General features: G+C 50.0%; 1 protein-coding gene across 1 annotated transcript; it reads left to right on the plus strand.

Moving 5' to 3' along the window:
- The first annotated feature begins 6,019 nt into the window (after window positions 1-6,019).
- On the plus strand, window positions 6,020-24,143 carry ARPC2 (actin related protein 2/3 complex subunit 2). The gene is made up of 10 exons (XM_075317063.1): window positions 6,020-6,194; window positions 9,643-9,677; window positions 10,470-10,582; window positions 14,787-14,832; window positions 15,110-15,296; window positions 17,459-17,552; window positions 17,734-17,860; window positions 17,969-18,069; window positions 18,287-18,387; window positions 23,809-24,143. The coding sequence occupies exons 1-10, from the start codon at window positions 6,121-6,123 to the stop codon at window positions 23,831-23,833; spliced, it is 903 nt and encodes a 300-aa protein (XP_075173178.1). The 5' UTR covers window positions 6,020-6,120; the 3' UTR covers window positions 23,834-24,143.
- The last annotated feature ends 1,392 nt before the right edge of the window (window positions 24,144-25,535 follow it).

Below are 25,535 nucleotides of genomic sequence, written 5' to 3' on the forward strand. Positions count from 1 at the left end.
CCAGTACTGAGCACCTGAGCATGGTAGTGCCCGCTCATCACTAGTTACCAGTACTGAGCACCCGAGCATGGTAGTGCCCACTCATCACTAGTTACCAGTACTGAGCACCTGAGCATGGTAGTGCCCGCTCATCACTAGTTACCAGTACTGAGCACCCGAGCATGGTAGTGCCCACTCATCACTAGTTACCAGTACTTAGCACCCGAGCATGGTAGTGCCCACTCATCACTAGTTACCAGTACTGAGCACCTGAGCATGGTAGTGCCCGCTCATCACTAGTTACCAGTACTGAGCACCCGAGCATGGTAGTGCCCACTCATCACTAGTTACCAGTACAGAGCACCCGAGCATGGTAGTGCCCGCTCATCACTAGTTACCAGTACTGAGCACCCAAGCATGGTAGTGCCCACTCATCACTAGTTACCAGTACTGAGCACCCGAGCATGGTAGTGCCCGCTCATCACTAGTTACCAGTACTGAGCACCCGAGCATGGTAGTGCCCGCTCATCACTAGTTACCAGTACTGAGCACCCGAGCATGGTAGTGCCCGCTCATCACTAGTTACCAGTACTGAGCACCCGAGCATGGTAGTGCCCGCTCATCACTAGTTACCAGTACTGAGCACCCGAGCATGGTAGTGCCCACTCATCACTAGTTACCAGTACAGAGCACCCGAGCATGGTAGTGCCCGTTCATCACTAGTTACCAGTACTGAGCACCCGAGCATGGTAGTGCTCGCTCATCACTAGTTACCAGTACTGAGCACCTGAGCATGGTAGTGCCCGCTCATCACTAGTTACCAGTACTGAGCACCCGAGCATGGTAGTGCCCACTCATCACTAGTTACCAGTACTGAGCACCCGAGCATGGTAGTGCCCGCTCATCACTAGTTACCAGTACTGAGCACCCGAGCATGGTAGTGCTCGCTCATCACTAGTTACCAGTACAGAGCACCCGAGCATGGTAGTGCCCGCTCATCACTAGTTACCAGTACTGAGCACCCGAGCATGGTAGTGCCCAGTCATCACTAGTTACCAGTACTGAGCACCTGAGCATGGTAGTGCCCGCTCATCACTAGTTACCAGTACAGAGCACCTGAGCATGGTAGTGCCCGCTCATCACTAGTTACCAGTACAGAGCACCTGAGCATGGTAGTGCCCGCTCATCACTAGTTACCAGTACTGAGCACCCGAGCATGGTAGTGCCCACTCATCACTGCTGCTGCTGCTTTTCATTAGATACAAGGTAACACCCTGAGAGGAATTAGACATGTTTCCATTTACTGACATCAAGCAGAGGCCTTGAAAATGCTACAGAATTGAAACACAAAGAAAAGTATATTAAAACGTTACAGAACTTTCCGTTATAATTCCTGCCGTGAAATCTGGCATCAGTGGTCAGGTGGAGCGGGCGAGAGGCTCACGTGCAGGACATCCATTGCGTCTTAGGCCTATAACAAATGTGTTGCTTTCTTATGGGGGCCCCATTAGGGCCCATTCCCCAATCTGTACAGCTGCCCAGAAGCCAATATTTTTCCCTAGACTCTGTGCTGCCTTATCCGCATTTACCAAAAATGGCCAAATTTGCTCCAAATCTTCAGTGATTTCACCCCATCTCCTGCACTTTATATTTGCCAATATTTGGAGCAATTTTCCCCAGTGCAACCTTTTAATGTGTGGCAGCAGAATGCACAATTTTGTTAACGTTAAATTTTGTGTAATTTGAGACTTTTAATGCACGATCTGAACGACCTGTGACCGGAGCATCGAGCAGCAGCGGCCGGACGTATCCAACCGTTTAGATGCCGCTGTGAATATCTGACTGTAGCATCGGCCCTTCCCCCACAATGGCGCAATCCTTCAGTGTCTATGGGCAGCTCGGCTGTTAGATGAGCCGCGGTGGGTGACCTGGATATCGGCCGCCATGATGTTCTATGATATTTACTGTACGGTCATTTTTGTGGTTCCCTCATGGCCGCCGTCTTGGGACTCCTGTGGAGCCGGAGGCTGCTGCTTCTTATGTTCACTAGATCCTGAAATATTGCAGCGTCTCGCACAGACGGCCGCAGGGTCAATTCCCAGCGAGGCAAGAAGAAGAAGGAGAAAAAAGTAGTATAAAAAAATATTGAAATCCTCTTCTCCCTGAATTGCTCTTTTTTGGTCGCCACCTTTCATCCTCAGGCTGCTTTCACACCTCCGGTTTTAGCAGAGCCGGCCAATCCGGCTCTAAAACCTATGCAACGGATGCGGCCACAAAACCGCATCCTTTGCATACGTTTTTTACATGCGGCCCGTCTGGTTTTTGCCGCTTGCGGCAGGCTACTGAGCATGTGCAGTGGAAAAAAACGCATGCGGCGTCCATAGGCATGCATTGCAAATCGCACCGCATCAGCTGAATGCGGCGCGATGCGTTTTTTTTTGCCGGACAAAAAAACGTGCCAGGCAACGTTCCATCCGGCCGCCACATGGGCTAAATCTGCCGCATGCGGCAAAAACCGGACGGAACGCAAGCACATGCGGCACAATACGGCACTAATGTAAATCTATGCAAAAAACAGCAACCAGCGGCAAAAAAAAAAAACGGTTGCGGTTTTTCTGCAAAGCGCCGGATTGTGCCGCACAGGAAAAACCGGATGTGTGAAAACAGCCTAAAAAAGGCAATAAAAAGCGATAAAGAAACAGATGCACCCAAAAAGGGCATCAATAAAAAAGTCATCAACCCCAAAAATCATCCGAATATCCCGGCTCCACACAGGGGTGAGTAACAGCGTCTGCTGCATGCGGAAAGCGCCACTTATGAAAACCACACAATCTGCAATGTGATTTTTGTACTAATAGCGTTTCAGCAGCATCGGAGGTGCATTCTGCCCCCCCCGGGCTGTGGTTATGACGTCCCCCTCTCCCCCTGCTGTGGTTACAATGTCCCCCCCATCCCCCGCTCCGGTAATGTCCCCTCCGCTGTGGTTACGTCTCCCTCCCCCACTCTGGTTACAATGTCCCTCACCCCCCTCACTGTGGTTACAGTGTCCCCCCCCCACTCCCCGCTGTGGTTACCATGTCTCCCCTAGTCCTCGCTACAGTTATGATGTCCCTCCCACCCCCTGCTGTGGATACGATGCCCCCCCCCCACTCCCCGCTGTAGTTACAATGTCCCCCCACTCCCCGCTGTAGTTACAATGTCCCCCCCACTCCCCGCTGTGGTTACAATGTCCCCCCACCCCGCCGCTGTAGTTACAATGTCCCCCCACTCCCCGCTGTAGTTACAATGTCCCCCCACTCCCCACTGTACTTACGATGTTCCCCCAATCCCTGCTGTAGTTACATGTCCCCCCACCCCGCCACTGTAGTTACATGTCCCCCCACCCCGCCACTGTAGTTACATGTCCCCCCACCCTGCCGCTGTAGTTACATGTCCCCCCACCCCGCCACTGTAGTTACATGTCCCCCCCACCCCGCCACTGTAGTTACAAAGTCCCCCCACCCCGCCACTGTAGTTACAAAGTCCCCCCACTCCCCGCTGTAGTTACATGTCCCCCCACCCCGCCGCTGTAGTTACATGTCCCCCCACCCCGCCGCTGTAGTTACATGTCCCCCCACCCCGCCACTGTAGTTACATGTCCCCCCACCCCGCCACTGTAGTTACATGTCCCCCCACCCCGCCACTGTAGTTACAAAGTCCCCCCACTCCCTGCTGTAGTTACATGTCCCCCCCACCCCGCCACTGTAGTTACAATGTCCCCCCACCCCGCCACTGTAGTTACAAAGTCCCCCCACTCCCCGCTGTAGTTACAAAGTCCCCCCACTCCCCGCTGTAGTTACATGTCCCCCCACCCCGCCGCTGTAGTTACATGTCCCCCCACCCCGCCGCTGTAGTTACATGTCCCTCCACCCCCGCCGCTGTAGTTACATGTCCCCCCACCCCGCCGCTGTAGTTACATGTCCCTCCACCCCGCCGCTGTAGTTACATGTCCCTCCACCCCGCCGCTGTAGTTACATGTCCCCCCACCCCGCCGCTGTAGTTACATGTCCCTCCACCCCGCCGCTGTAGTTACATGTCCCTCCACCCCGCCACTGTAGTTACATGTCCCTCCACCCCGCCGCTGTAGTTACAATGTCCCCCCACCCCGCCGCTGTAGTTACAATGTCCCCCCACCCCGCCGCTGTAGTTACAAAGTCCCCCCACTCCCCGCTGTAGTTACATGTCCCCCCACCCCGCCGCTGTAGTTACATGTCCCCCCACCCCGCCGCTGTAGTTACATGTCCCCCCACCCCGCCGCTGTAGTTACATGTCCCTCCACCCCGCCGCTGTAGTTACATGTCCCTCCACCCCGCCGCTGTAGTTACATGTCCCCCCACCCCGCCGCTGTAGTTACATGTCCCTCCACCCCGCCGCTGTAGTTACATGTCCCCCCACCCCGCCACTGTAGTTACATGTCCCTCCACCCCGCCGCTGTAGTTACAATGTCCCCCCACCCCGCCGCTGTAGTTACAATGTCCCCCCACCCCGCCGCTGTAGTTACAATGTCCCGCCACCCCGCCGCTGTAGTTACAAAGTCCCCCCACTCCCCGCTGTAGTTACAATGTCCCCCCACCCCGCCGCTGTAGTTACAATGTCCCCCCCACCCCGCCGCTGTAGTTACAATGTCCCCCCACCCCGCCGCTGTAGTTACAATGTCCCCCCACCCCGCCGCTGTAGTTACAATGTCCCCCCACCCCGCCGCTGTAGTTACATGTCCCTCCACCCCGCCGCTGTAGTTACATGTCCCTCCACCCCGCCGCTGTAGTTACAATGTCCCCCCACTCCCCGCTGTAGTTACAATGTCCCTCCACCCCGCCGCTGTAGTTACAATGTCCCCCCACCCCGCCGCTGTAGTTACAATGTCCCCCCACCCCGCCGCTGTAGTTACAATGTCCCGCCACCCCGCCGCTGTAGTTACAAAGTCCCCCCACTCCCCGCTGTAGTTACAATGTCCCCCCACTCCCCGCTGTAGTTACAATGTCCCCCCACCCCGCCGCTGTAGTTACAATGTCCCCCCACCCCGCCGCTGTAGTTACAATGTCCCCCCACTCCCCGCTGTAGTTACAATGTCCCCCCACCCCGCCGCTGTAGTTACAATGTCCCCCCACTCCCCGCTGTAGTTACAATGTCCCCCCACCCCGCCGCTGTAGTTACAATGTCCCCCCACTCCCCGCTGTAGTTACAATGTCCCCCCACCCCGCCGCTGTAGTTACAATGTCCCCCCACTCCCCGCTGTAGTTACAATGTCCCCCCACTCCCCGCTGTAGTTACAATGTCCCCCCACCCCGCCGCTGTAGTTACAATGTCCCCCCACCCCGCCGCTGTAGTTACAATGTCCCCCCACCCCGCCGCTGTAGTTACAATGTCCCCCCACCCCGCCGCTGTAGTTACAATGTCCCCCCACTCCCCGCTGTAGTTACAATGTCCCCCCACTCCCCGCTGTAGTTACAATGTCCCCCCACTCCCCGCTGTAGTTACAATGTCCCCCCACCCCGCCGCTGTAGTTACAATGTCCCCCCCACCCCGCCGCTGTAGTTACAATGTCCCCCCACCCCGCCGCTGTAGTTACAATGTCCCCCCACCCCGCCGCTGTAGTTACAATGTCCCCCCCACTGCCTGCTGTGGTTACGTGTGTCCCCCCCCGCTGTAGTTATGATGTCCCCCCACTCCGGTTACGATGTACCCCCCCCACATGCCGCTGTGGTTACGACGCATTTCAATCAATGGGACCTGATCACACCCAGAGCACAGCTGGACAGGCAGTGCACAGGACAGCCCTGCTGACAGACCGCGGGGCCTTCAATCTCAGCCATGTTGTTGTACGGCGGAAATAAAACTTTTATAGCTAAACTATAATTAGAATCTGTTATTTGTTTCCTTCATAGTTGAGATAATGGTGATATCTTATTATTTTGCCAGTACCGAGCAATTTTGCTTATTTTCTCCGTACGGACGCCATGTTGTCGTACGGCGGAAGAGTGAGCGGGAGGCGCCATATTGCCTGTCTCGCTGTACGGGAAGCGGTGAGTGTGTGCGGGGAGCGGCCGCTGTCAGTGACGGACCCCGAGCAGCAGTGAGAAGACCCCACAGCCCGGAGCCGCCATGATCCTGCTGGAGGTGAACAACCGCATCATCGAGGAGACCCTCAGCCTGAAGTTCGAGAATGCCGCGGCCGGGTGAGTGCGGGGGAGGAGGGCGGAGGCCGCGGAGGGCCGGGACCACACAGTGTGCCGAACCCCCAGCTGTGAGCAGCCCCGGCCATTCACTGACAGCAAGCACAGCTCGGCGCCTCCTGTCTTCTTACAATGAGTAGGGCCCCACATCTCCGCCGCCCCCACATCTCTGCTGCCTGTCAGTGAATGGAAGCATTGTGCGGATCCTGACATGTCTGAGGGGTTGTTACATTATATCCAGTGAATGCCCCGGAGCATGCTGGGAGTTGTAGTCTTGTGACAGTTGTAGAGGCCTGCAGGAGCCCACACCACTGTAACAAACCCTCAGCTGTGACATCAGGGTGTGTAAATAGTGATGTTTCCATTCACTGACAGCTGACCATTGAGACACAGCAGTCTATAGAATGTAAGAGCTGTGAATGGCCACATCCATATATTGCAGCTCTGGCCTGAGGCTCCTCACAGCTGGGGGTTTGTTACAGTGGTAATCTGTCATCCGCAGGCTGTCGGGGCATGCTGGGAGTTGTAGTCATTCACAACTGTAAGGATAAGCCCGGCCGCTGCTGTACGATATCCTCTGTGGGATAAAACAGTCGACGTCAGACGTCTCAGATGAAATTGTACCAAACCCTCTGCTGTAGGAGGAGAAAGCCGGTACACTCTGCTAAAAGGGTCCGTCCGGGACTTTACCATGGAGGGTCCGTCCGGGACTTTACCATGGAGGGTCCGTCGTTGGGATAGGCCATCAATGTGTGATCGGTGGTGCGACACCCAGACCCCACTCCGCTGATCAACTAGTCAATACGCCAACGATGGAGCTGTGCAGCTCTGCACCTGAGCTGTTTTGGCTGGCCCCAGTTGATCAGATGAGGTGGGGGGCGGGTGTCGCACCCCCCAGTAATTATATATTGTTGACTATCTATCCTGACGATGGACCACCCATGGTAAAGTACCAGACATCCCCTTTAAGCACAGAGTATACCGGCTTTCTCCTTCTACAGCAGAGGGTCTGTTACAATTACATTGGCCCCGACAATCTGAGCTGATCAGCGGAGGGGGATCCGGGTGTCACCCCACCATCGATCACACATTGATGACATACAATTGATGGTCCGTCCTCATGTTAAAGGCCCAGACAACCCCTTTAAATAACTTTCCATTCACTGACAGCAAGCAGAGGTCCTAGGAATTGAAAGCCATAAAAGCCCAACCATCAAACGAAACTGTTTAAAATGTGGCAAGATTTTTGCGACCCTCCTGGTGGAGCCAAAATGTTCAAATGTTTGCTCCGCCTACAATTTAGGAAATGGGTGGAGCTTGTGAGGGGCGGAGTTCAGGGTATTTGTATTGTAATTTATGATACGAAAGTTTAAATTATGCCCGTAAAGTACGAGGGGCGGCGCTGCCTGCACTGGAGATGTAGGAGGGGCGGCGCTGCCTGCGCCGGAGATGTAGGAGGGGCGGCGCTGCCTGCGCCGGAGATGTAGGAGGGGCGGCGCTGCCTGCGCCGGAGATGTAGGAGGGGCGGCGCTGCCTGCGCCGGAGATGTAGGAGGGGCGGCGCTGCCTGCGCCGGAGATGTAGGAGGGGCGGCGCTGCCTGCGCCGGAGATGTAGGAGGGGCGGCGCTGCCTGCGCCGGAGATATAATAAAATAAGACCAACACTGAAAATAAACCCTAGCCTGATAGTACAACATTTTTTGGGGTATGTGTGAGATATACAGCAGCACAGGGATATGTGGAAGTGGTGAGCAGCGACGTTGTTACTTCCTCTTCTCTGCTGCAGTTCAGGACAAGCCCCATCGTGTCGGCAGCGAGCGCTTCCCCCGGAGTCATGCTGCTGCAAGCCCCAGTAATGTGCGCGGCCCCAGTAATGTGCGCGGCCCCAGTAATGTGCGCGGCCCCAGTAATGTGCGCGGCCCCAGTGCCACCAGTCATATCCTGGGGTTACTCTATGGAGCGCTCCCAGTGCAGCCTTGCTCGGTTGTCTGCTTCTGGGAAAGCTGGGTGATGAGGAAGGCTGGGGCTTACTGTATAAATAGGACGGTATTATCAGATGAGGGTCCAGCTCCACCCTCTGATCAGCGGTTTGTAGGGGCCGCATGTCTGTCCTGCGATCTGCGTCCTCTTTTGTGCGTCCGTCGCTCCGTCTACCTGCATGCTGCCAATTAAAGGGGTGTTCTGGTCAGAAAAACTATGCAATGTGCACAGCGTCTCCATTCATTCTCTGAGACAACCAGAAATTGCCCCTCCATTGTTTCATTTAGTGATCTGGAAACATTAGTAATTACCCGCAGATTCTGCCCTCCGCTCGGAGCATGGACCGACCACCAGTCCCATGTCACGCTGCAGCCAATCTCTCCATAGTTGGGCCCCTGGGGTCGGGACCTCATCCTTTTTGTCCTGGTAGTCCGGGGGGATTATGGCTTCTTTTTCCTTTATAATCACAGCTTCCCACTGTGAGGTCCTAAATAAGAGCCGAAAATCCCTTTAATTAGATTCCGCATAGGTAGATGGAGCAACGTAAACATGGAAGATGCCAGAGCATTCTCTCCGAGGCTTGCCGATGATCGGGGGCTGACTCCACTGATCTCATGTTATTACTATTCAAAACCCAGATTCCCCCCTCCCGAAACCATAGACATGGATGTATGGTCTGTGACATGTTGATCCTCCGACACCTTTACGTCTTCCTCATGACACATTAAGTGCTCTGGGCGTGGCCGGACACCTCCCGAGACTCCGCCTCCTGCAGTTGTTTCCCTTCCAAGCACCGGCCTCTTTAGCCTGATGGCTCAGGCAGTGAGACCCCTCTATAGGGCGCTGCCATGCTGTTTTTTTGGGTGGGTTTCACGCCTCAAGATGTAGTTTTTGTTGATAGATTCGAGGTGCTTGCAGTGTCTTCACCCATTTTATTGCGTTTTTGGGGGAAGTGTGGCAACCAAAAAATGGCAATTCTGGCGTTGCAATTTTTTTTTAACCTTTCAGGCTAAATCTTTCTGTATTAGTTTGGTACACTCTGCGCTCGGCTGCTCCGCGCTCGGCCATTCTTCTGGGTGCTGCTGGTTACGTCGCTCCGTGCGCTGCAGTGTAGCTGTAAAGTTCACCTGCCATTGTTGTATTTTCTATAAATCACACGTATGTGCTTGATTTTGGGGGACGCCTTCTCTTCATTTTCTTTCATCTGGGGTCCCCAACTCTCAATGTCCTAAAACCTTCTCAGGGGCCGACAGCTCAGCCTGGAGTTGCATAGCAAATAGGAGGGAGGGAGGGGGATGCAGCTGCAGGCGCTCTCCTGAGGCTGGTGTATAGTGACGATATAAAGATGGCGCAGTAGGACGTTTGCAGCCGTTGTCTTCTGCATCGGGCAGATGAGTGGACATCGGATTCCAGACTCCATTTTTTTTTTTTTTTTTTTTTTTATCTCACTAACGTTTGTTTTTTCCTTGTAGGAACAAGCCGGAGGCCGTGGAGGTGACATTCGCAGGTGACGCTTTTTCATTTTTTACATCCTAGCATGTATGAATGTATTGTGTCTCTAGTTCCCCCCGTTCTTAAAGGGCTATTTCCATCTTATAAAGTGGCGTCGTGTCGCTGGGATGAGCCGTCACTTTCTGATTGGTGGGGTCCGACCTCTGCGAGAATGGAGGAGATGCAGAGCTGATTTACAGCGATACGTCCTGCACCGCACCACGGCCGGCATCACCTCTGTGCAAGGAAAACAAGGACGCGGCATCAAACCTGCGCCCCCTCCAGTCTCCGGGCCAGTGGCACCCCAGTGTTCATAGTGATGGCCTGTCCTGGAGGAATGTCACCACTTTACTAGATGAGAACCTTAAATAATAAGACTGCCCAAACTGCAGCCTAAAAAAACAGTCCTGAACCGCTATTTTTGCAAATTGGATGGAATATTGTAGGCAGGCCTAGTCCTGCTCAGAGTTCGTTACAATGTGTCAACGTAGGAACATGCGTCTCCCTATGTTGGACTCTCCCATACTGATACATTGTAACAAGCTCCTCTGCAGCAGAATTAAGTGCAGCAGAATGAGGCCGCTATGGCCTCCCCGCCGCCGTCATGGCCTCCCCGTGGCCCTTATGGCCTCCCGCGGCTCATTCTTTAGACATGTGACGAGGCCCGACATAAAAAAGACCGTCAGAATATCAACATGATGGCACAGGCTAAACGTAGGATCTGTGCCCGTTTCACCGCTGCCATCATTACCCATCTTGTGAATGAAAAACCTAATTATGACTTTCTCTTTTTTCCCCCTATTTCTAGACTTCGATGGCGTCCTGTACCACATCTCCAACCCCAATGCTGACAAGGCGAAGCTGATGATCAGCATCTCTCTGAAATTCTACAAGGAGCTGCAGGATCATGGCGCTGATGAGGTTTGTGCCAAAAAGTATATTCCTGAGGGGCAGGGGCGATATATAGGCCAATGATTCTCTTCATTTCATCCCATATTACATTTGCTTTTATATTTCATGGAGGAACCCGTCACCTCCTTGAAGGGGAGTAGATTTTTTGCATTTGGATGCCCGACCGCTGCTCCATTCATTATTTATGGGGCTGCTGGACAATGAATGGAGCAGGTCGGGCCCGTGCACCACCGCTCATCCTGACCCGGATTACTGACCCCACTGATCAATATGAGATCACTCATGTTGTGGATGGATCCTAACTTACTTGTGGATTAAGGGGGTCTACGAAGAAAGTAAGTGAAGGGTTAGCGGCCTCTGTACTGCGCTCACATTTCGGCAGGTTCTCCTGGATGCGGTCTGCTCCCCATGCTCTCCTTCCTGTCTAATAAGGAGATGATGCTGTCATTTCTAGATCCCCCCCCCCCTTCTCCCCCACCACCATAGAACTTTTTTAGTGGGCTTCTGGCCGATCACCATGGACAAGGTTTCTGTATTTGAACAGAAATGAGCAGCAAGCAGAGGTAGTGCAGGTGAGAAGCCATGACGCTTGTTAGAAAGTTGCAGAACGTTTCTAGTGCAGGAAGATGATGACGCCAAAACCCAAAGTGTCAGACTCCAGGGGGCGTTACTGCACATCTATTTCCCCCCCCCTATATTCCTCCGTACATCTCATACACAGGGGTGATCTCCTGTCTGGGGGAGGGGGTTACATTAGTCACAGTATGCGGACCCTCTGGCCTCCAATGAGTGGGATTTCTGCTCTCGCTGCAGTTTTTTGTTTGTTTTTTTTCCCCTGTATTGCACAAAAGGAGACGGTTCTTCTGGGTTTATTTTGCTGCTGACATCTGCAGGACGCTTGTCTGGAGGAGGCCGGCGTCTGGAGGAGGCCACGTCTGTGCTTGATCTTTGGAGACAGTGCTGGCGTCCGGCAGGGTTTATACAGACCCCGCTCCGGAGCTCCATGTGACACTTGTGGGAAGTTTCCTCCTGTAAACGGGAGAGAAGGAACTGATCACATACAAGGGATTATCTGCAGTGGACGGTGCCTGCTATAGAGGTCCCCAACAAGACGCTGAAGGCAAAGTGCAAGGACCGCAAGTGATCCGCTGCCATCTGCAGGAAACGTGGACGTGTTCATTGTCCCTGCACTGCCCCCGCAGGAGACATGACGCATTACACGGCCTCTATGCTGCTCTTGGGTTGTTTCCTGAGCGAGGAGAGACTCACTATTAACATCCTCCAATTTGATGAGGATCCCCTCCATTAACCCCTTAATACCACCCCAAAAATCCGTGAATAGATTTTAAGCTGCTCCATCCAGTCACCACTTTTTTCTCACAGCAGCTTCACATTATTCACTCTCAACCGGATATATGAATATATAGATAGCTATATAGAGGCTGGAGCCGGGGGCAGCCCCCTATTCACACCAGATTATCGCTGGCGTCTGTGCATTACCTGCACCCACACTGAGTGCACGCTCCCTGCTGTGTGAGTGGGTGCTCATTGAGTGCATTGTTCCCACCGTATCACTTGTATAATGAGGGCAGTGGGGATTGTGCTGATTTCTTCTCAATTGAAGCAATTCTTATTTTTAACCCTTTACGGTGTCCTAATTACAAACTCATAAAAACAAATTACAATCGCACATTGTCCCTGCTCTGTGCACCTCGGCGGTGTCGGCAGCTTGCGGTGCGCCTCGGCGGTGTCGGCAGCTTGCGGTGCGCCTCGGCGGTGTCTGTAGCTTGCGGTGTGCCTCGGCGGTGTCTGTAGCTTGCACTGCGCCTCGGCGGTGTCTGTAGCTTGCACTGCGCCTCGGCGGTGTCTGTAGCTTGCACTGTGCCTCGGCGGTGTCTGTAGCTTGCACTGTGCCTCGGCTGTTTCTGTAGCTTGCACTGCGCCTCGGCTGTTTCTGTAGCTTGCGGTGCGCCTCGGCGGTGTCTGTAGCTTGCGGTGCGCCTCGGCGGTGTCTGTAGCTTGCACTGTGCCTCGGCGGTGTCTGTAGCTTGCACTGTGCCTCGGCTGTTTCTGTAGCTTGCACTGTGCCTCGGCTGTTTCTGTAGCTTGCAGTACGCCTCGGCGGTGTCTGTAGCTTGCGGTGCGCCTCGGCGGTGTCTGTAGCTTGCGGTGCGCCTCGGCGGTGTCTGTAGCTTGCGGTGCGCCTCGGCGGTGTCTGTAGCTTGCGGTGCGCCTCGGCGGTGTCTGCAGCTTGCGGCGCCTCTCGGCGGTGTCTGTAGCTTGCGGCGCCCCTCGGCGGTGTCTGCAGCTTGCGGTGCACCCTTGGTTTGCAGGTTTTCTTCTCCCCGGTATGCTACATGGCGCCGCTGATCTCCCATCTGTTAGTGCAGCGAGGAGCAGATCCTTTTATGGTAGAGGACGTCTTGTGAGACGCGGTCGGGGGAGGAAACGTGTCACTTCCTGAACTGCTCAGAGAACATCACTGCTAGAAGCCGAGGCCACGGCCGACATCTGTACAGTGATCCCAGCACTGCAGCGTACGGCGTATCATAGGGTGCACCGCTGCAGATGATTACACCGTGCACAGACCCCTGCGGGTGCACAGCTGCAGATGGTTACACCGTGCACAGACCCCTGCGGGTGCACGGCTGCAGATGGTTACATCGTGTACAGACCCCTGCGGGTGCACGGCTGCAGATGGTTACACCGTGCACAGACCCCTGCGGGTGCACCGCTGCAGATGGTTACACCGTGTACAGACCCCTGCGGGTGCACGGCTGCAGATGATTACACCAGGTACAGACCCCTGCGGGTGCACAGCTGCAGATGGTTACACCGTGCACAGACCCCTGCGGGTGCGCGGCTGCAGATGGTTACACCGTGCACAGACCCCTGCGGGTGCGCGGCTGCAGATGGTTACACCGTGTACAGACCCCTGCGGGTGCACGGCTGCAGATGGTTACACCGTGTACAGACCCCTGCGGGTGCACGGCTGCAGATGGTTACACCGTGTACAGACCCCTGCGGGTGCACCGCTGCAGATGGTTACACTGTGTACAGACCCCTGCGGGTGCACGGCTGCAGATGGTTACACCGTGTACAGACCCCTGCGGGTGCACGGCTGCAGATGGTTACACCGTGTACAGACCCCTGCGGGTGCACGGCTGCAGATGGTTACACCGGGTACAGACCCCTGCGGGTGCACCGCTGCAGATGGTTACACCGGGTACAGACCCCTGCGGGTGCACCGCTGCAGATGGTTACACCGGGTACAGACCCCTGCGGGTGCACCGCTGCAGATGATTACACCATGCACAGACCCCTGCGGGTGCACAGCTGCAGATGATTACACCGGGTACAGACCCCTGCGGGTGCACCGCTGCAGATGATTACACCATGCACAGACCCCTGCGGGTGCACAGCTGCAGATGATTACACCAGGTACAGACCCCTGCGGGTGCACGGCTGCAGATGGTTACACCGGGTACAGACCCCTGCGGGTGCACCGCTGCAGATGATTACACCATGCACAGACCCCTGCGGGTGCACGGCTGCAGATGGTTACACCAGGTACAGACCCCTGCGGGTGCACGGCTGCAGATGGTTACACCAGGTACAGACCCCTGCGGGTGCACGGCTGCAGATGGTTACACCGTGCACAGACCCCTGCGGGTGCACAGCTGCAGATGGTTACACCGTGTACAGACCCCTGCGGGTGCACGGCTGCAGATGGTTACACCGTGTACAGACCCCTGCGGGTGCACGGCTGCAGATGGTTACACCGGGTACAGACCCCTGCGGGTGCACGGCTGCAGATGGTTACACCGTGTACAGACCCCTGCGGGTGCACGGCTGCAGATGGTTACATCGTGTACAGACCCCTGCGGGTGCACGGCTGCAGATGGTTACACCGTGTACAGACCCCTGCGGGTGCACGGCTGCAGATGGTTACACCGGGTACAGACCCCTGCGGGTGCACGGCTGCAGATGGTTACACCGTGTACAGACCCCTGCGGGTGCACGGCTGCAGATGGTTACACCGTGTACAGACCCCTGCGGGTGCACGGCTGCAGATGGTTACACCGTGTACAGACCCCTGCGGGTGCACGGCTGCAGATGGTTACACCGTGTACAGACCCCTGCGGGTGCACCGCTGCAGATGGTTACACCGTTCCTTCTATAGTTGTTCTGATCCTTTCCTTTTTGCTCTCAGGTACTGAAGAATATCTATGGGAGTGTCCTGACCGCTACGGAGCCCGGTAAGATTTTGTCTATTTCCTTGTATGATGCTGTCCTGTAGGGTCCGGTTTACCCATCGGCCTCCTCGTCACTGCGTCCCTTTACAGGTTTCTCCTGTGGTTTTATGACATAGTGCCGCCATACCTATATATAATACAGCACTCACTTTTTCATTGCGATCTTTGAAAAGCGCTTATAACACCTATTCTACTGCCACAATGTGATGATCTATTCTACCGCCACAATGTGATGATCTATTCTACCGCCACAATGTGATGGTTGCTCCCTTCTCCTCAGGGTACAATGTATCTTTGCTTTTTGACCTGGAGAATCTTCCTGCCAACCGCGACTCCATGATCCACCAGGCCGGCATGCTGAAGAGGAACTGCTTTGCCTCCGTGTTTGAGAAATACTTCCGGTTCCAGGAAGAGGGAAAAGACGGCGAGCGGAGGGCGGTGATCCACTACCGGGAGGACGAGACCATGTGAGTGCGTCACAACGCGCCCCGAACTAGAAGAATACGGTCACAATGAATACTGCATACAAGGAGATAATAGGAGCACCGGCACTGACCCCGAAAAGTAGATAATAGGAACACCGGCCCCGATAAATAGATAATAGGAACACCGGCCCCGGAAAATAGATAATAGGAACACCGGCCCCGGAAAATAGATAATGGGAACACCGGCCCCGGAAAATAGATAATGGGAACACCGGCCCCGGAAAATAGATAATGGGAACACCGGCCCCGGAAAATAGATAATGGGAACACCGGCCCCGGAAAATAGATAATGGGAACACCGGCACTGACCCCGGAAAATAGATAATGGGAACACCGGCACTGACCCCGGAAAATAGATAATGGGAACACCGGCACTGACCCCGGAAAATAGATAATGGTAACACCGGCACTGACCCCGGAAAATAGATAATGGGAACACCGGCACTGACCCCGGAAAATAGATAATGGGAACACCGGCACTGACCCCGGAAAATAGATAATGGGAACACCGGCACTGACCCCGGAAAATAGATAATGGGAACACCGGCACTGACCCCGGAAAATAGATAATGGTAACACCGGCACTGACCCCGGAAAATAGATAATGGTAACACCGGCACTGACCCCGGAAAATAGATAATGGTAACACCGGCACTGACCCCGGAAAATAGATAATGGTAACACCGGCACTGACCCCGGAAAATAGATAATGGTAACACCGGCACTGACCCCGGAAAATAGATAATGGGAACACCGGCACTGACCCCGGAAAATAGATAATGGGAACACCGGCACTGACCCCGGAAAATAGATAATGGGAACACCGGCACTGACCCCGGAAAATAGATAATGGGAACACCGGCACTGACCCCGGAAAATAGATAATGGGAACACCGGCACTGACCCCGGAAAATAGATAATGGGAACACCGGCACTCACCCCGGAAAAATCGAAGGGCTGGTAGAAAGATAGAAATAATGAAAAACACAACCAATAAACTCAAAATCAAAGAGGCAAAGGGTGAAATGCAATGGATGCTGACTGCTAAGAATTTATTGGTGCAGCTTCACCCCTGGTACTTAACCGTAAGTATAGTAGGTTTCCTGTGGAGTGGTTAACCCCTTCACCACCCAACGGTTTTCGATTTTTTTTTTTTTTTTTTTTTTTTTTTTTTTTTTTTTTTTTTTTTTTTTTTTTTTGGTGCCTTTAGCTGACTTTTTTAATTATACCATTTTTGGGTAGATGTGATGTTTTGATCACCTCTTATTGCATTTTATTGCAATGTCGCGGCGAGGCAAAAAGTATTTGGGCATTTTCTTATATTTTTTTTTTTTTTTTGTTCTCGTTTCCCCATTTACCGATCAGATTAATTTTATTTTATATTTTCATTGGGGCAAAAAGGGGTAATTTGAACTACAATGAATAAGATCTAACTTCCGAAACATGTTTGATTTTAATTTTTATTTTGAACTTTTTATGGCCTTGACCAGCATTGCACCTTTTTTATTATTATTATTATTATTATTATTATTATTATTGCGCCATTTATTCCATGGCGCTTTACGAGTGAAATAGCGTATACGTACAACAATCATTAACAGTACAAAACAGACTGGTACAGGAGGAGAGAGGACCCTGCCCGCGAGGGCTCAGTCTACAGGGAATGGGTGATGGTACGATAGGTGAGGACAGAGCTGGTTGCGCAGTGGTCTACTGGACTGAGGGCTATTGTAGGTTGTAGGCTTGTTGGAAGAGATGGGTCTTGAGGTTCCTCTTGAAGCTTTCCACGGTTCTTATATACTATAATACAGCTTCCTATGTACGTATACTATATATATTGCCCCTATGTGCAAGAATATAACTGCTATAATACTGCTTCCTATGTACAAGAATATAACTACTATAATACTGCCCCTATGTACAAGACTATAACTACTATAATACTGCTCCTATGTACAAGAATATAACTACTATAATACTGCCCCCTATGTATAAGAATATAACTACTATAATACTGCCCCCTATGTACAAGAATATAACTACTACAATACTGCCCCTATGTACAAGAATATAACTACTATAATACTGCCCCATATGTACAAGAATATAACTGCTATAATAAGTTCACTTTTATTACTTTTTAGGTATGTGGAAGCTAAGAAGGATCGTGTGACCGTGGTGTTCAGCACGGTATTTAAGGACGATGATGACGTGGTTATAGGGAAGGTGTTCATGCAGGTCAGTAGCTCTGCTTGCTGTGTAGTAATATTATGCCGTTGGTTGTCAGCACTTTGGGCCATCACTGCACAGTGTAGGGTGGACTGTTTGGTGCTGACGCTCTGGGTATATTTTCCAGTCCCCCCAGTACAGATGAGCAGTGACTGGTGGGGAACGTCTTTCACCAGTCCTTTGTTTGCAGGAGTTTAAGGAGGGACGCCGCGCCAGTCACACAGCACCTCAGGTTCTCTTCAGCCATCGGGAGCCCCCCCTGGAGCTGAAGGACACGGACGCAGCGGTGGGAGATAACATTGGCTACATCACGTTTGGTGAGTGCGCACTGTGGATAATATCAGGACTGAGCAGAGGAATAGGGTCGTTTTTGGAAGCCCCTTTTAATTTTGTATTTTGGCTAATGTCTGCTTCTCTGTCCCCAGTGCTCTTCCCCCGTCACACCAACGCCAACGCACGGGACAACACCATCAATCTCATCCACACATTCCGGGACTACCTGCACTACCACATCAAGTGCTCCAAGGTGGGTCCTCAGCATATCTGTGCTCCGAGGGTCCTCGTGTGCGTCGCCGCTCCGGGGGTCATTGTGGGCGTCGCCGCTCCGGGGGTCATTGTGGGCGTCGCCGCTCCGGGGGTCCTTGTGGGCATCGCCACTCCGGGGGTCCTCGTAGACAGGGATAATATTGACTTAATTGAAAACCAAGTTTATTTAATGCTTTTTATTTGTCGTTTTCTTTAAGGCTTACATCCATACCCGCATGAGGGCAAAAACCTCAGACTTTCTCAAGGTCCTGAACCGAGCTCGTCCAGACGCGGAGAGGAAGGAGATGAAGACTATATCGTGAGTCCATCTGACCAGGACATTTAAAGGGATATTCTGTTTAGACGGATGGTGACAGCTGCTGGTGGGGAAGTAATTGCTGAGACCTCCCCAATCACTAGAACACGGTCTTCTGTCCCCTATGTGTGTCCTGGGGTGGTCCGGTGTTTGCCATTGTCCATTTATTATGTGCGGTGATGATGGAGGTAGCTGCGCAGGGTGGGCGGCTGTGTCCGATCTCAAGCAAAAACAACCCTTTAACTCCTTCATCCCCCAGCGATATATTTTATTTATTTTTTTTATTTGTCACCAACCCCCCCGCCCTCCCACTATCCTCCTACAATTTGTATGTTTGACACTATTCATTTTATCCTTTGGTGCACTGGAAAATGGGGAAAAAATTCCAAGTGCATTGAAACTGCTAAAAAAGTGCAATTCCACAATAGTATCGTTCTGTTTATTTTATTTTATTTACCACTATATGGTAAAACTGACCTGGCAGTGTGATTCTCAGTCAGTATGAGTACGTAGATACCATGAAATCTTTGGGATTTGGGGCTGTGATGGCTTTATTTTACCTTCAACTGATTTTTTATTTTTTTTAAAAAAAAGAAAAAAATATAATAAAAATATATATTATATATATATATATATATATAATATATATATAATTATAATAAAAGGAATATAATATATATATAATATATATAATTTTTATATATATTAAATATAATTTTATATATTAAATAAATATAATTTTATATATTAAATAAATATAATTTTATATATATTATATTTCTTTAATATATTTCTTTAATATATTTATACTTATTTAAAATATATAATATTTATTTAATATATTTATTATATTTATATATATATATAATATATATATATATATATATATATATTTATTACTATTCTGAGGAAGATACAATGTTTCGATCGCCTTTTATTACATTTTATTGCAATGTTGAGGCAACGAAAAACCTGTAATTCTGTCATTTTGATTCTTTTTCTCGTTATGCTGTTTACTTATCGGGTTTATTTCATTTTTTATACATTGTGATCGGAAATTTCTGAATGCAGCAATACCAAGTGTGTTAATTTTATTTTCTTTTTAATAGTTTTATTTTTTGAACTGCTTAAAAAGGGGGTGATTTTAGAAATGTTGTAACTTTTTACTATATTTATTAATAGTCACACTTAGGGGACCTGAATCTGCAATCATCAGATCACTTGTACTATACATAGCAGTGCACCAGCACCACTGTGTATAGTGAAAATCACAATATCCTGTAAACCCCAGCTGAATGCCAGTTTCATGGAAATATTGTAAAGACAAGCACGGGGGTCTCCAGCTGTCATAGCAATCCATTGGTGCCCCGTGATCATGTTAAGGGGGCTGATGGGTGGGTGGAATCAGATTGACAACAGCATTTAACAGGTTAACAGCCGCAGCAGATCGCCATCTCCACCCACAGCTGTTAAAGGGAATTGATGAATGTTTAAATAAGCCATTATCTGCTGGTAAAAATGCGGACTCAGCATGTGCGCCCGCATCAAAGGCAGGAACACAGACTTTTCATATACATCGTATGTCGTGAAAGGGTCACATTGGCCTGACGCCCCCCTTTCCAGTGTTGGATGACACTCACCAGTCGGAGCCCCAACACTCAACCTGTTCTCATATATCCTGAGGATTTATCTTCTAAACCAGAAAACTCCTTTAATCATTGCAGAATAACAAAAAAAAAAGTTCTGCAACTTTCTCATAACTTGTGTCCTCGTAGTTTTCAACACATCTGCTGACTGTCAGTGAACGGAACATTCTTGTCTATATCCAGCTGAGGGTTTGCTTCACTTGTATCCAGTCCAGATAATTCTCTCCAGCCTGACACTTGTATTAACACTTTATAGAAAATAACATACATTTGTGCAGTCACACAGGGTGACGGAGACTGAAGTGCAGCATCTCCCGGCTGTGAGAGGCATTAGTGTATAGGAAGGGCTTGTATCTACGCGGTCTTGTCTTATCACCTCCCTCCACTGATACATTGCAGCAAGCTCCCAGCTGTGAGAGGCATTAGTGTATAGGAAGGGCTTGTATCTGCGCGGTTTTGTCTTGTCACCTCCCTGCACTGATACATTGCAGCAAGCTCTTCAGCTGCGGCCGCAGAATTTCTTTTCAGCGCTTTATGGTAAGAAAATGTTTCCATTCAGTGACAGGAAGTAAAAAGCTTTAGGAATGGAGCGATCAGATGCAAAGTTGCAGAACTAAATTGTGCAACATTTTATCTTTCTTCCTTGTTCGGTGCTTGTGCCGGTGCCAGGTTTGTCTCATGGCGGCGATGCTATCTGCACATACCTGCGGTCAGTGACTTTATAAGCGGTAACGCCCGATATCAGATGCTCCCCTCTCCTGACCGAGCGTTGCGGTGTTTGCTGCTGTTAAGGTTATGTACGCACGTTTCTTTTGTTTTTTGCTGTTAAAAACGCACTCGCAGCAAAGACGCAGCTGTGTTTTGGCTGCATTTTGCTGCATTTTTCCAATGCATTGCATGGGTGGAAAACGCAGTAAACTGCAGAAAAGAATTGACGTGACCATTTTTTTTTTCCCAGCTCAAAAACGCACCTAAAAAAAAAAAAAAAATAATTGTGTATGGACAGCAAAAATGAAAACTCATGGCCTTTGCTGGGGAAGCAAATTCATGCAGTTTGGAGCCCAAAAACGCACCCAAAAAATGCCTAGTGCGCACATAGCCTAAGGCTATGTGCGCACGTTGCGTAAATACATGCAGTTACGCTGCGCTTTGCAGCGCAGCGTAACTGCATGCGTCCTGCGTCCCCTGCACAGTCTATGGAGATTGTGCAGGGGCCGTGCACACGTGGTGTTTAAGAGCGCAGTGCTTCGGCTACTGCCGAAGCGCTGCGTAAAAAGAAGTGACATGTCACTTCTTCTGTGCGCTTTGCCGGCAGCTCCTGCTCTGTCTATGGGAGGAGCTGCAGGCAGAGCGCATGGAATCGGCTTCACTACGGACATTTCTGCAGCGATTTAAAGCGCACATGTGCTCTTCAGATCGCTGCAGAAATTTCTGCAGTGACTGTACGCAACGTGCGCACATAGCCTAAGACTCCGCAGTGAGGGGAGGGTCACACGTTGCTTATTTTGTGTGGATTTTCCACATAAAAATCCACATAAAAAGCCACTGCTTTATCTAAAAATACACATAAAAAACACCAAAAAGAGGAATAAAAATCCTCCAGAAATTAAGCAAAAACTCACAGACTAATGGCAGAAGATGTAAACTGCCCAAGGCCAAAAAGACTAATGCCCTGCCAGGATGCAGCAAGACCCCCATTAAATGGAGACATCACAGGGGCAAGGGGAGATGGTAAAATTGCACACTTGTGGCTTGCATAGGTCACTGTTCACACACGCAGGCACACAGTATCTGTTATGCAGCCTATTGGTTACGCCCATCACAATCGATGCCAGCGGGCTGTGGCAGTACTATATATGTGCACCACCTTTTGGAGTATTTTTATTCCTCTTTTTGGTGTTTATGTATATACATATATGATATATTAGTGTAGGGACCCACAAACATGAGGGTCCGTGACGTGGATTGTGGCTTCCGCACTATGGCCATATTACCTACCAATACCTCATATATGTATTTATTCTTTTGCACAGAATATTGTATACAGGATGCAGCCTCTTAATGTGAGGCCTTGCATATTATACCCGCTGTCCCTGCATGGTGCACATATTTAGTACTGGCGCAGCCCGCTGGCATCGATTGTGATGGGCGTAACCAATAGGCTGCTTACCAGATACTGTGAACCTGCGTGTGTGAACAGTGCCCTATGCAAGCCACAAGTGTGCAGTTTTACTACCATCTCCCCTTGCCCCTGTGATGTCTCCATGTAATGGAGGTCTTGCTGCATCCTGGCAGGGCATTAGTCTTTTTGGCCTTGGGCAGTTTACATCTTCTGCCATCAGTCTGTGAGTTATTGCTATATATAAAACCAGCAAAATAGATGCGATGTGCACAGATCTCATCTACACACGGCTAAAAATCTGCAGAAATTGACCGTGGTGCTGAAATCTGCAGAAATTGACCGTGGTGCTGAAATCTGCAGAAATTGACCGTGGTGCTGAAATCTGCAGAGCGTCAATTCCTTGTGCTGAATTAGAAATCTGCACCTAATATACAAGGTGTGAACTTACCCCGGGGATGGATAAGGGACTCTACAGCGCCCCCTGGGGTGGGATCACACATTGTACATGGGGTGTGAATCCTCAGCGTTTGTTTTTACAATCTGCACCTATTTTCTGAACTTATTTGTGAGGTTTTTTGTTTTTCTCAAAGCTAAACAAAACAAAGGCAGCTCTGCATTACTCTATGGATGTAGGATCCCCATAGAAATGAATAAGTAACAATCGCACCCAAAAAAAAGAGTTTCCACAACAAAAGTTGTAGGTTTTAAAAATGGCGAATGTTCCTGCTGTTCACAGGGATCTCACCTCTTGCTATAAAAAGGGGAAACTGAGCCATGGGACTTTATACCATCAATGCCCATTAACAGATACGGATACCTATTGAGATACAATGTGTGTTTTTGACATTGGTTCCTATTATAAATTTTGCACCTTTTCCCTCCTTTGGCCTCTGAGTCGCCGTGTGTTTAACTGCAGTAGGAGTTAACTGAGAATCAGTCAGTGAGCTGGTTGTGACAGGAGCGTTTAACTCCTTTCTGCTCCTCTCAGCTGATTTATAACCACATGAAAGTTGAGCTGAATGTTTTCAGCTGATATAGGACCACATCAAACTCCCCATAGGAACGAGCTCACTGCCTGGTTCTTAGTTGGCTCATTCTGCTGCCAGCATTAGTTTAACAGAATATAGAAAGCAAAAATTTTCATGAAACAGAATTGAAAAAATATTTAGCCATGTTTATAAACAATAAAAAACTACGCCAAATGTGTCCATATCTTTTAATAGTGCATATAAGCAGAGGCGCTCCACATGAATGAATGTGAGGATCCTGAATTGGACGGCCCTGTCGGCTTTCTGGTCTTCATGTTTTATTATAATTCTACCTTGTCCCTCTGTTATTCCTCCTGGCAATGTGTGGCTTTATAGCGGGTGCTTTCCCTGTCCTGGGGAGCATTGTCACCCAGTTATCAAATTACTCATACGTTTCCAGAGTTGTTAGAAGCGATTACTATTCCGCTCCCCGCTCCTCTTATGGGGTCTTATTTGGGGCTGTGGGTTACGTCCTGTGACTCTGTGTTTGCAGACACCATAGAATAGGTTCCTGACTATTGTAGATCTTTGGAGCAATGTATACTCTTTCATCTGCTGGATTATCAGATGCCGGATAAAAGGAATTTAACAAACTTGTTTTTTTTTTTTTTTTTCCCCTCTATTTTAGGGGCAAGACCTTTGCCACTCGTTGACCGCGTGGCTGACGCCAAATCAATCCCGTTGATAAAGCACCAATCGCCCCGGGTGTCAGATTTCCAGGCGGAACGGTTTCAGTGCGACCCTCGGGGTAAAATTCAGTGACATCCAATCTATTTGAAGCCGTGCTTTGCCAAGACCGAAATCGGATAAACAAGCCGAGCGGGACGTCTTCTCGCCCCCCACCCCACCCCCGCGCCATGTTCTGCTTTCTGTACTCGTTTCTTACACAAAAAGATAAAAATCCTGGTGAAAATTCGTCGTGCAAATGTTTTTTGGAATTGTTAAATAAATCTTTCTATCCTACCGCGGTGTCTTCATGTAACGTGGGCACTACTTAGTTCTTAAAGGGGATGTTGGTCATGGTGGGGGGGGGGGTATAAAATTCATTAGGATGGGCAATCTTTATAATTTAGCCCAAGTGGCAGGAATCATTCACTGGAAGATCCAACAAGAAATGGGCAGAACATTGATCTCGGTGGGCGATGTGTAATGCCTCATTTCTCCTGCGGGGGTGCTGTATGGAGATTGCAGCACAGGGGGGTGTCTGCGGCAAGAAAGTCCCCCTATTGAGCCCATTGTGTACTTGTCCAATAGCTGTGGAGTAATTGCCAATGTTTCCCCAGATCAGGAGGAACGATCGGAGGCGTGGGTTATAATGGACTGTAGGTTATAATGGACTGTAGGTTATAATGGACTGTAGGGTGATGTCACATCTTTCTGCACAAGTGACTGTTCACACCCGCCCTCCAAACCTCATCCACTTTCCTCGCTACTTGTGAAAAGTCGCACATAATCCATGCTATGACGGAGTTAAAAGAAAAAGGTTTTGGTACAGTGTTAGCCTGTAAATTATTGATTGCTCTCAGTGAGAGAAACAAAATTAAAATTTGTAGTTGTGATACCTTTTAATGGCTAACTAAAATAAAATATATGATGATGTTATAAAGCAAGCTTTCGAGACATCTCAGGTCCCTTCATCAGGCATGGTATGACAAAATATCTGAAGAAACACAAATATACGCACAAACAGAGCAGAGGGATGCATAGTAAAATACATTTAAATAAAGTGAATCCTTAGCTTTGCTTAGTGGTGTGACCTGCGCTCATGTAGAGACCAAAGACCGGATACAGATCCCTAACACACAGAAGGACTATAAGATTCCTGGGACATTCACATGCTCCTCCTCCAATATGGTGTACTTAATCCTGTGCACTATATGTCCTATTGGGGGCCTCTATGCTGGAGAAACAGGACAGAGACAGAGCAAGGATGAGATCTCACCGCCACACAATTACAGACACAAAAATCCATTTACCTGCAAGGAGTTTGTATGTTCTCCCCGTGTTTGCGTGGGTTTCCTCCGGGTACTCCGGTTTCCTCCCACACTCCAAAGACATACAGATAGGGACTCTAGATTGTGAGCCCCAATGGGGACAGTGTTGCCAATGTATGTAAAGCGCTGTGGAATTAATAGCGCTATATAAATGAATAAAATTATTAATTATTATTATTATTTACCTGTGGCCAAACATTTCTGTGCTCCAGAACACAACATAAACCATATGAAAGTTGTCATTAAAAGGCAACTTCAGATCACACCGAGCCATCGCAGGGTCTGGCAATTCAACTTCATCACAATGTTTAACTCTGTGGACACAGGACTCAACCTGTCAGGAGGATTTATGACTCATTAC

The sequence above is a fragment of the Anomaloglossus baeobatrachus genome, chromosome 7 (assembly GCF_048569485.1).
Source record: "Anomaloglossus baeobatrachus isolate aAnoBae1 chromosome 7, aAnoBae1.hap1, whole genome shotgun sequence".
NCBI lineage: Eukaryota > Metazoa > Chordata > Amphibia > Anura > Aromobatidae > Anomaloglossus > Anomaloglossus baeobatrachus.

Coding starts and splice junctions, on each gene's coding strand:
- ARPC2 (XM_075317063.1), top strand. CDS start 6,121: ATGATCCTGCTGGAGGTGAACAACCGCATCATCGAGGAGACCCTCAGC. Junction 17,553..17,733: donor TAGGGAAGGTGTTCATGCAG/GTCAGTAGCTCT, acceptor CTTTGTTTGCAG/GAGTTTAAGGAGGGACGCCG. Junction 18,388..23,808: donor AAGGAGATGAAGACTATATC/GTGAGTCCATCT, acceptor CCTCTATTTTAG/GGGCAAGACCTTTGCCACTC.